The sequence below is a fragment of the Calypte anna genome, chromosome 2 (genome assembly GCF_003957555.1).
Source record: "Calypte anna isolate BGI_N300 chromosome 2, bCalAnn1_v1.p, whole genome shotgun sequence".
NCBI classification, from domain to species: Eukaryota; Metazoa; Chordata; class Aves; order Apodiformes; family Trochilidae; genus Calypte; species Calypte anna.
In genome coordinates this window covers 136775659-136787308 of record NC_044245.1, presented here as the reverse complement: position 1 = coordinate 136787308, position 11650 = coordinate 136775659, and the positions used below count along the sequence as shown (strand labels likewise).

The window sequence follows — 11650 nt, the reverse complement described above, 5'->3', positions numbered from 1 at the left end:
AATGCAAAAAGTTGTGGAGATCAGGGGGATAGCCCTGGTGACTGGAAGAGTACAACTCACATACCCATCCACAAGAAAGGTACAAAAGAGAACCCAGGAAACTACAGGCCCAATAGTCTTACTTCAGTCCCTGAGAGAGTAAGGGATGGAGTCCTGATAGGAAGTATCCCTGTTGAAATGAATCAGGTGATTGGAAAAAACAAGCACAGATTTAGCAAAGGCAAATGATGCCAGACTGGTCTGATTGCCTTCCACAATAAAATAACATTTTCTCTTGACATGAGAAAGGTATAGGTGTTGTGCACTTAGACTTCAGCAAAATGTTCAACACCATTTCAAACAGCCTCCTCCTGTACAAACTGGCAAGGGTCAGATTGGGTGGGTGATCTGTGAGCTGGGCAGGGATTTGGCTAACAGGCTGCACTCAGATGGTGGTCAGCAATGGTCTTCACTCAGGCTGGCAGCCTGTCACAAGTGAGGATTGATACTGGGTCCCAATTTTTTCAACATCTTCTTAAATTATCTGGATGATGGGTTTGAAAGCACTCTCACTAAGTCTGCTGATGACACTATATTGGGTGGTGAGATGGACACGTGAGAAGAAAGATGTAAGATGTGTGTCATCTTACAGAGAGATCTGGATAGGCTGAAAGAACAGGCAAGCAAAAAGTCTGTGAACATTAATAAGACAAGTGCAAGGTCCTGCACCTGGGTCAATATAACCAAAGAGCCCTTTACAGGATAAGACCCATGTGGCTGGGGAGCAGCATTGCTGAAAGGGACTTGGAGGTTCTGGTAGACAACAAGCAGAACGTGAGCCAGCAGTGAGCCTCTGCAGCACCAAAGGCAAATCAGACCCCGGGCTGGATCAAAAGAAGCTTTACAGCAGTGGCAGAAACATGGTCATCCCACTCCACTCAGCACTTTTCAGGCCACAGGTGGAGTACACCATCCAGTTCTGTCCCTCACAATTCAAGAAAGATGCAGACAGACTGGGAAGGGTCCAAAGAATCACAGAAGTTCCAAGGGGTCCTAAGATTATCAAAGGGCTGGAGAATGTATCCTGTGAGGAAAGACTGAAGGAGTTAGGTCTCTTCTCCCTGGAGAAGAGAAGGCTTTGGGGGATCTCATCACTGTATCCCTGTATTTAAAGAGTGGCTACAAAGATGACAGAGACTTTCCCTTCACAAGGACCCACATGGAGAAGAAAGGACTCAACAGGAACAAGTTGCAGTGGTGCAGCTTTCATATCAATATAAGAAAGAAATTTTTTACAGTAGGAACAATCATTCAGTAGAATGACCTCTCCAGGGATGTGGTGGAGTTCCTATCACTGGAGGTTTTTTAAGATGTCATTGAACAAGGTATTAAATGATGTCATCTCATGTTCCTTTCCTATGAAATGTTGGATGAGATGATCTTTCAAGGATAGTTTTGATCTATTCTATACAAATTACCATTTACATCTTAACTTTAGGGCACAAGGTAACAACCATAAGTCTAGTGCATGACAGTTTTATTTAGGATTTATCATGTATCATTCCATGGGTGAGAAACCAAGATGTGTCCAAGGGCAATGGCATTCTGCTGAGGCACCTGGGGAGTGGGTGGCAAGCTGAGAGCTGCATGCAGAGTTCCTGTCCTGGGCATTTTCTCACAAGACTCATCCTGTCCACACTCTTCCTGAAAGAACATCCAGCAGAAAGCAGAAACATTCTGCTCTTCTTAAGTGGTCTTGAGCAAGTTGAAATCTTTCATGTCAGGTGATGCTCTTAAGTGCTACAGACAACAATTTCACCTAGAAAAGAATGAGTGGAAATATCATATAGGTCTGTAAAGTCACAAGTGGCATGGGAAGGCTGACTAAAGAATGACTGCTTAATGTTTCATCCTTTACAAGGGCTAACTGGCAGGTCGTACATTCAAAACAGACATGTGAAAGCATTTTTCATAAGACGTGTTCAAATTGTGCAACTCCTTACCACAGAAAAAAACTGAGGCTTAAAGTTTACACGGTCTCAAGGAGGGACTGGACAAACTTGTGAAACAGAAACTCATTGCAGGCTGTTTCAAACAAAATATTTTTCCTGGGTCAGGAGCTCCCTAACAAATTGTCAGAAAGTTGGAACATCATCTGGGGAAGTACCAAAAAAGGTTTTGTCTATTTTCATTCTGCTCCTGAGGAACAGCTTTCAGCCTCTATTGGGGGTGTGATGCTGGGCTAGACAGATTTTTGAAACATCTTGGGACAGCCCTGCTTGTATTCTTGGAAGCTGACAGAGAGGTCAGGGGTGGAAGGGGGGAGCCAGGAATTCTAGAAAACTGCTCTCTTAATTTTTTCTGAAAACCTGCCTGTCAAAATGGGTGCCAATTCACAAAGTGAAAAATTTCTTTAGTGTTTCTCCAAGACAGTCTGAAAGACTAACTGCCCTGAAGAGTCAAATCAGTAGCATCTTTGGCCCCAGAGGAAAGAAGATGGCAAAAAGATCACTCTGGATCAACTAGAAGTCAAGAGAGCAACAAGAAACTTTCAAGTCCCTCACTGAGCTTGTGGAAGAATATTAGACCTAAAAAAAAATAACATACCATGTTTTGAGTCATGATTTCCACAGCCAGAAGAGCCTCAGTCTATCTCCAGCTATTGTTGTGAGTACCCTCAGGAGCAATTAACTACATGGATTCACCCTATCAATAATGGCATGAATAAAGTTGCTCCTGGATGTAATATCTGTGTGCTGGGCAGTGAGCCATGCACAATGTCAGGCAAGCTCTACAGAGGATTTGGCTGCAAACCTGCCAGTGCTGCAAAGTGTGTAATACTGGAAAACTGTAAAGACAAGGAGTGTTTGGCATCAGGAGACCTACATTCTGCAGGAATCTGGGGGATATCAACACAGAATCTGTGAGTGGGTTAGTCAGTCCAGCTCCCTGTTTTCAAAAGGCAGAAACTGAGTCAGAAAGGGCAGTGAAGTTTTCTTATGGGAAACAGAAATATTTTTATCATTATAATTGTTTGTTTACAGTTTATTATTCTGTTTCCCACTCTCTTTGACTGCTGAGACATTTCTGGTTCACCTTTCACTACTGACAAATTCTTTCCTCCAGTTAACACCCAGAAACCCTCATACATGTTTTTCTGTCTTCCTTGGTTTCTTTTAAACCCCAGTGATTAATCTACTGTCTCTTCCTCCCAGCTTTCAGCTCTGGGTTGTTTTTGATTGGAGCCTTGCTAACAGCTTTGTTGTTTCCCTGTCTCCATACACAGAGTGCAGCTGCATGTTCTCCCTCTCAACAACAACAGAAGAAATCAGAAAATGAAGTCCCCCCGTGAGATCCCAGACAGTCTCTCCTGCAACAAGCCAAAGCAACTTTTGCAAAATGACTGCTTCTGTAGGCAGGCAGCTGAGCTCTCCGAGACAAATTTCTGGCTCAGAGTATACAGGCATAAAAATTACCAGAAATACATCACAAGCCCCTCTCCTGCCATTTCTAAATCACAAGGTGCAGTCTCTCTCAGTCCTGACTCTCTGGGTACAAAAACTTTTGCTTTCTGTCATTGTCTCTCAGTACACTGCAATCTTTCTCCCTGAAATTGTAACTGATAACACCAGCAGGGGCTCTTACTTGTTCATTCTCCCTATTTCTGCCTGCTCCCTGCGTGACACATTACGCCCACACAGAGGTATGAAATGCACGGTAGCTGCTTATGAAACTTCTGTATGAAGGATGCAGTGACCATAAATAATGTATTATTCTGATGTTCTTCATCTTGTAACTGACAGAACATGTTGAAGGAACATCAGGAACCCTTTAAAGATGATGGGAGAAGTCATTCATACCATACCAGTGTAGCTGAAAACAAATGAGCAGGACTGCTCTGGACATCCTGCTTTCCTTTCACCACCAGAACGTATTTATTCTTCAAGTCATGCCATATTCATATTTATTTTAATGATTCATAAACATGGCAGGTTCCAGAAGCTTCTAATTAACTAATCTATTTAGTGTCGTTAACAGATGCTCAGGGAGTGATTTATTGTACAATACCAGATCCCACCAACACATAAATCCAGCCAACTGAACTGGCAGGCAACCTGGGTAAATGCCTTCTGCTGCTGGTGGATGAGATTGTCCTAAATTCAGCATTAGTGCCCCATAGATTGTGATTGAAATGTTATTATTTTCTTCTTCCATCACTTTGCACATTTAGCATACACCGTACTGTACAACTACAGCTATTACCCACTTCTTATTTAAAAAAAAAAAAAAAAATATATATATATAGCAAGGTACCACATAGGATTCAGTGCATATATTTATGCTGTCTCAGAAAAGAGGAAATTACAGCTCCAAAGAAGTTTTATCTCAAGCTTCTTTTAATTTACCTCTGGACTTCTTAAGTTGCAAAACCAAAAATAAGTCCCTCCAACATGCTACAGCAAATCAATCCTAAACTTTATGAGAAAAATCACACCGGGAACCCAGTCTGTACTAGAGATGTAGCCACATCTCCAGAACACTGATGGATAAATAAGGGAATGGGCACTACATGGGCACTGGGCACTACAGCACTGGGCACAACATGGAGCTCTCCAGGTGCTTCCACAGGGATGTTTCACACAACACCCGGAGATGCTACCAATGACCTGAATTACCAGAGGGTCCCCAGCCTGTTCTCTAGCCTGGGCCACCTAAACCTCCACCCAGGTCTGGCAGGCAGAGGCAGCACAGCCAGAAAGCATGGCAAGAACCCAGCCTGGGCAGAGCCAGCCCAGTGCCCAGTTACCAGTGGCTTGTGGTGCTACTGGTTTAATGCCACGAACACAGCCTGCCACCTTTGGCCTGGCAGACTTGTTTCACATGGAAAGCCCAAGTGGATTTTTTTTTTTTTTTAAGATTTCAAAATGGCAACAACACATGGTCTGATTGCCTCTGCTTGTTGCCCGGGCAGGCGTTCTCTTCCAAAGCTGAAAGGCAAGTTATTTACCTCACTGGAGGAGAGCTGCAGCATAGCTGCAGACAAATTTTACAGCTTTCTCTGAAGAGCTCACTCCCTTTTCATTCCAGTTCTTCCCAATGGCAACACTGTGACTCAGTTTGTGTTAAGAAAATACTAAGGAAACAGATAAATATTGTTCTGAATTCCTCAAGGTGTGAGTCAGTAAAGTAATGCTTTTTTTTGCAGTAATTATGTTTTTGTCTGTCTATAGCCTTCAAAAAAGTATAAAGCTTTGTGTTTCAACTGCACTGAAAGGGACTGCTGTAAATAACTAGGATGTACTTTCTCTTCAATTTTTTTTAACAGTATTTATAGTAAAGTTACTAGATTTTAATATACTTTTGACTTGGAAACAGTTTGAAGATGAACCATCTCTGCTCTCTGCTCCAAGCTTTACTTACAGCAGTGCTTTCTGCAGGTAGGTTTGGGGAAGGGGAAGGAATGCAAGCAATATTTAAGGAGGAACAGGAAGAAAAGCTACATTATTATGGCACTGACAAATAAGTGAAGGAAAAGGGAATATGATGGCTTGAGAAATGTTACATACATTAAACATATATGCTAGGAGTTAGTAATTCTCCTCAGGACTCCCTGCTAGCAACAAACGAAGGCACAGTATCACCATGACCATGACTGTTTTTAATTTTTAATTAAATCTTTCATCTAGACTATAGGACCCTTTCTTCTAGTCAGTTCTCAAGGCACACGAGGTCTCTCCCATGGAACACCAAGGGGCAGTGCACTCCACACAGTCCGGTTGTGAGAAACAGCTTCCACCTGGGGCTGCAAGCAGAGAGCACCCTGAGGGAATCTGCAGCTTCTATGGAACAACCCTGCAGTTTCCACTAAGGCTGGCCAGCTCCCATCAAACTGGCTTCTCAAACTCCCTCAAACAACTGTCCTTATAATTTGAAAAGTCAACATAAAACATCACACACTACAGCTGTGTATAGACTGTAGAAATTCAAGAACCTGTACAGAGAACTATTTGCAAGTGTTATGATGGAGAGGCTGAAGGATTGTTTAAAAAACATGGATTAAACTCACGCAGGTGATGCAAGCTTTCCTTCTAAGGATTACATCTAAATTAAGCTGAACTACACCAAGAACAGTTAGAAACCTGGGAAGGGGTGACTTAGGAACACTGCTACAGCTCCCCTGTCACAGCTCATGGGATACTGCACACCTTGCACTGTGTCAACTCAGTCACTCACTTCTGCTGCCTTCTGCCACCAAACATCCAAGGCACAGGAAACTGAAACTAAAAGAAAGTACAGAACTTGAAACATTTTTGGCAGCTCCCTACTTTGACACACCAGAGATGTCATTATAATGTCAGGAATATCAATGCAATCACACACCCTCCAGGGTCTTCCTAGCCAGTAATGATCATGAACAGCAGCCATATCAGTTCACATGGAGTCTACAGTCATTTAGACTGGAAGGGACTTCAAGGCATCCAGTCACTTTGCAAGAGTTAGCTTCCATAGTCAAACAATGCAGATAAATGAGATACTATGCTTTTTTAGGTCAAATCCGCAATCTGTATCAGAACTGTCAAAACTAGTCTTAGTAAGAATAGCAAATTAGATTTAGAAAGTGTAGTAACCCACCCAAACCCACATGAAACAAAAAGCTGCTACCAATCATACAAACCCTCTGGTGGGAAGCAAGATGCTGGAGAGAATAACAGAACATGAGGGTTACTAAATATGTTTTAATTACCAAACAACAAAATAAATTACTAGGACAATAACCTGAAAATGCTGAGATGCAGTAATAAACAGTACCATCTCATAAAAATAAGTTTTCATATTATTCACTTGATTTCACATGACTGCATATTAATCTTTTTGCAAAGGTAAAGCAATGTTCAAGTCCTGCATTGTACAGAGAGATGGGTTTATTCTTCTTCATTCTTCTGCACTGACTGCACAGCTTCTGCTTTAATTCTATTTTGCTTTCTTTTTCTCCTTTTCTTCTTTTCAGCAGAGGGCTCCTGACCCTCCTGTGTTTTCTTTTTCTTCTTCAGACAGCTGAGAGGATTTGGGCCGCCTGCCCTTTTACGTTTTCTTCTCTTTCCACCTTCTTGCTTTGCTAGTCCTTCTTTTTCTTTAAGCTGTACAATACTTTGTTTTTGGTGCTCTGGAACAAGATCATTTGTCTGCAGCTTTTGAACAAATGCCAGAGATTTAGGTGAAGGTTTGTCTAGTACCATAGTGTTCTGAATAATAAAGAGGAGAGGAACGCCAGCCTTCTTTTTCACTTTGTTTGCTAAATCCTGGTCCTGTAAAATTAAATACTTCTGTCAATATTGTGAGATTAAATGATATTTGCAATTCAAATGCACCTACTTTGAATAAAAAAAAGAAGATAAATTACATTATGAAAAAAGATAAGAAACTTAATCTATCAGATATTTCCCAGCAGTGCCTTTCAGAACAATTTAATTTTTAATTCCTCTCCTTCTGATAGCTGTACTTCTGATGGAAAATTTATTAAATGCTTCCTTTTTTTTATGCATGCATAAGCATACATACATTTTCTGCAGAGAAAATCCCAGTTCATTGGTATGTAATACACTATGAGAAACAAGATAATTTCTTCCATAATATGTAATTTTAAATGCATTGTATCTTACATAAGAATAAAAGTTTTACTGCAAACCATTTTATATATAATGTAATTCACACACAGTGTCCCAGTAATGGACCTAAGGAAAAAAAACCTGCCTTTTTTAACACAATTTTAGCTTCATCCTTTAGCTAGAACTTACAAAGTGTCTTAAAAATTGAAGTTATACAGTTGTTTAACACTTAAATTAACTTTTCAGACTACTGTGCAAAACAGTTTAGGGCAGGGGATGCATACACAAGCAATATGCAAATAACAATCATTAGTTGTTTTCTTACATGTCAAAAGGTAGTAAGTTTTCTATGCTTTCTGCTAAACTATACAGTATCCTTCTAGGTAAAAATAACTAGTTGTTCAAGTAAGAGAAGAGATTCCCTTATAATCAGCAAATACATTTAAGAGCAAGGAAGGCTTTACAAGATTAATTTTCACAAGCTATTTAAAAAAATCTTGTTACTGACATTTCTGTACCTTAGGTATTCCCTACCCTTAGGTATCAAAGGACTGCTTCAAATGAAATGCAGTTACCTTCCCCATGAGCATGTACCTGTGTAGCAATAAAGTAGTGATGAGGGTTGCCCTCTTCAATCAGGGAGAGTAAACACGTCGAACCACTCACAGGATCCTTGTGGTGAGAACAGCTTCTCACTTGAAATCTCTGGGCAATTAATTTTGCTCCATACAGTGCCTTCCCCAGTGATTCCAGTTCTTTTAGAACGCATCTGAAAACCAAAAGCAACAGTGATTTCTAAATGAGAAAATGACTTCACACTTTTTACAACAGCAAAAAGTTTATGTGAGTTAATGGGGAATGAGCAATGCCCAGTTGTTCAGGCTCTATGATTTGTAAATGGCACCCAGGAACCTGAAAGCAGTAACCCATCAGATGTCAGCAAGATTTCCTTGGTTTCAAACAAGACTAGCCCATAACACTATAAAGTTATATTAAATAATTTAAAATATTTCATATCAGTGACAATGCTAAGTCCTTCCATTTATGTTTGGACATAACCTAGCATATGAACTGAACAAATAAAATTATTTGAATTAGGACAAACTGGTTCTTGCACTGCATGCAAGTTAAACTCTGTATTGGCATCCATTACTTTGCTTCAAATTTGCTATCAGAATCCAACCAACTCAAGCAAAAAAAAGACAAAATATTTTCCATATGATTAGAGATCTGCAAGTATATGGCTTCATGACATTCCAGTTTTAACAATAAAACACAAACCTAAACCCCTCATCTTAGCAGCACTTGGAGCAGATGTTCACATAGGGCAGCACAGCAGTTTGTGAGGATGCTAGCTTGGATACGCAGAAATGAGCAGGAGATGAAACCCAACTTGCTTTGGCCACAGTCTTACTATTACAGATGGACAGTGGCAGGAACACATGGACTTGAAATACAGATTCAGGGATATGGTAGCACAGTTAATAAGTAATCATGCCAGAATTTTTTTTTTTTATGTAGTATACATTTATCTCAAATATAAATGCAAGATATTAAATAAAACTACTTTTGTTTCCTAAGAAGAATGTTTTGATTTTGACAACAGTCCCTGCAGAGACCTGAAGCTTTCTGCAGACTCTCATAGCAAGTCAGCTCACTTCCTCACGGAAGCTCTGGTCTTGCCACTGCGGTGCTGCCTCACCAACTTCACATTCTGACAGCAGAGTCCATTCTGCTGCCTGCAGTGAAAAATGGTCAAAAAGATGCAACAGTTATTGCTGAAAGAAGGAAACAAGCAGTGACATTTAGACGTGAACGTAATCAGTTTGGACAAAAGATAATCCCAACCCTTTCACAGATAAGGTAACGTCTCAGTATTTTCTACTGTTTAGAGGTATGGGACAGTTCTGTAGCCTTTGTAAGATGGCTCACTGTTTAATTTTAGTACTTCAGGGAATTTATCTTCCTGGTACTTTCAGTACTTGCCCCCATGATGGGCAGCTGGCTATTCTCTCATTGCTGAAATCCATGTGAGAGGGTTTTTTTCACACATTATACAAAGTCAAGTAAAAACAGAAGCACCTTACATGTTTAGTGTTCATTCTTTACTCCCAACGCTTTGGCCAGCACATCCTTGCTCTCCCTCAGGAACAGCCACTTTGGATCAATCCCTCTACTACCAGGTTGCAACTCCAGACGAGAAGTCTGAGTTTGCTTTTGTTGTTCTCCCTTCGCCAAGAAGACGATGGGAGTGGGAAGAGGCTCCCCCTGAGGTAGCCCCCTGTTCCACTCCAGCCCTCAGCTGCCGTACCCGGAAAGGAGGCGGCTACCGGCACAGCAGCTCCTCCCGTGAGTTACCCACAGCGCTGCCTCCTCACGGCAGCTGCCGCCTGGGCCCAGAGCCCCACAGGCAGCGGGAGCTGAGGAGAGGCCGCAGACCCAAAGAACCATGAGCAGGGTACAGAGACCCCGGCCCCCCCCCCGCCAGCACCCCGGGTGTGCGCACTGCACCCACCCCGCCCCCCGCGCATGCGCACTGTGGGTGCCCACCAGCCCCATCCCTCCCTCTCCCTCCCTTCCCGCGGTGCCGGCGCCCCCCGCCCCAGGGCCGTACCGGGTGGTGCAGAGCTGGGTGGCACCGCCCAGGTAGCCCGGCAGCTGCTCCCGGATCTGGATCTTGTTGCGGAGCGCGGCCTGGCAGAAGGTGCCGTCCAGCAGCACTTGGAAGGGCTCACGGAAGTGGAAGTTGTGCTTGTAGAAGCCCATGTTCTTCTTGGCGTGCTTCTGCCGCCTCAGCCCCATGGCGCCCACAGCCCCCGCCCGACAGAGCCGGCTCCCCCGGAAGCCGAGCGGGCCCGGCAGACGCCGAGTGGGGCGGGGCCACCCCCAACCTCCCGCCTCCTGTGGGCCGGGGGAAGCGGCTCGGCTGCTGCAGGGGCTGCCACCTGGCCCGGACCTGAGGTGACTTCTTGAGGGCTGTGCCCGACTCTGCCCGTCCGGAGTCCCTTGTGCGGCCGGGCTGGCGTGCGGTGCCTCCGGTGGCCTCCCCCAGCCATCCGGTGTTTCAGGCTGGTTACCCGAGGACGAGGTCGTTACCCTGTTTATTGTGGTGTTAAGCCAACTCCTGCTGTTTGCCAAGATCAGAAATACACAAATTTCTTTTTTTTCTGATTCACTGTAATGGTTAAATTACAATTCGTCACCCAGAGGCTGTAGTTCTGTCAGGCATCAGAGTACTTTCCTTAGGAAGGTTTATTCAGTGCCTGCTTCTGCGGTTTGCATGTGTTGGCTACATCAACATAAACTGTGTGCATGGATTCATATATTCAGCATTTTCATAGAATCATAGAATGGTTTGGCTTGGAAGGAACTTTAAAAATTACCTTGTCCTGACCCCCTTGCATGGGCAGGGACACCTTGCAGAATCACAAAATGTTTTAGGTTGAAAGAGACCTCCAGGATCATCCAGTCCAACCTTTGACCAACACCATAAGTCAACGACTAAACCATGTCCCTAAGGACCAGGTCCAAATGCCTTTTAAATGCCTCCAGGGATGTTACTGCACCACTGTCCTGGCCAGGCCATTCCTATGCCCGACAACCCTCTCAGTGAAAAAATGTTTCCTAACACCCAGCCTAAACCTCCCCTGGCACAGCTTAACTCCCACCAGACCAGGCTGCTAAAGCCCCATCCAGCCTGGCCTTGAACACTTCCAGGGATGGGGCATCCACAGCTTTACTGGGCAACCTCTGCCAGTGTCTCACCACCCTCACAGGAAAGAGTTTCTTCCTAATATCTCTCTTAAATCTACCCCCTTCTGATTTGAAACCATCCCCCCTCAGTCTATTGCTATATGCCCTATTAAAAAAATGTAATTTCACTGTAGTTTGGTGAGATGTCTGTCATTCAGAAAAGTAGATTGTGCAGACTCCTCCATGTGCAACAGAAAGCATGAGCACAGCAGAATTTTGCCACCCAAGAAACTGAGCTTAATGCTGTATTTTAGGCAGGCAAAGGGATGTGACAGGGTATCACCATCAAAATGATAATTGGAGACATCTGT

General features: G+C 43.2%; 1 protein-coding gene across 1 annotated transcript; it reads right to left on the bottom strand.

Annotated features, from left to right (window-relative positions):
• Positions 1-6476: 6476 nt before the first annotated feature.
• Positions 6477-10462, bottom strand: UTP23 (UTP23 small subunit processome component). The gene is made up of 3 exons (XM_008505351.2): positions 10201-10462; positions 8181-8355; positions 6477-7286 (listed from the first exon to the last, which is right to left on the bottom strand). The coding sequence occupies exons 1-3, from the start codon at positions 10386-10388 to the stop codon at positions 6903-6905; spliced, it is 747 nt and encodes a 248-aa protein (XP_008503573.2). The 5' UTR covers positions 10389-10462; the 3' UTR covers positions 6477-6902.
• Between the last annotated feature and the right edge of the window lie 1188 nt (positions 10463-11650).

Coding starts and splice junctions, on each gene's coding strand:
- UTP23 (XM_008505351.2), bottom strand. CDS start 10,388: ATGGGGCTGAGGCGGCAGAAGCACGCCAAGAAGAACATGGGCTTCTAC. Junction 8,356..10,200: donor ACCCAGCTCTGCACCACCCG/GTACGGCCCTGG, acceptor TTTGGTTTTCAG/ATGCGTTCTAAAAGAACTGG. Junction 7,287..8,180: donor ACTACTTTATTGCTACACAG/GTACATGCTCAT, acceptor TTAATTTTACAG/GACCAGGATTTAGCAAACAA.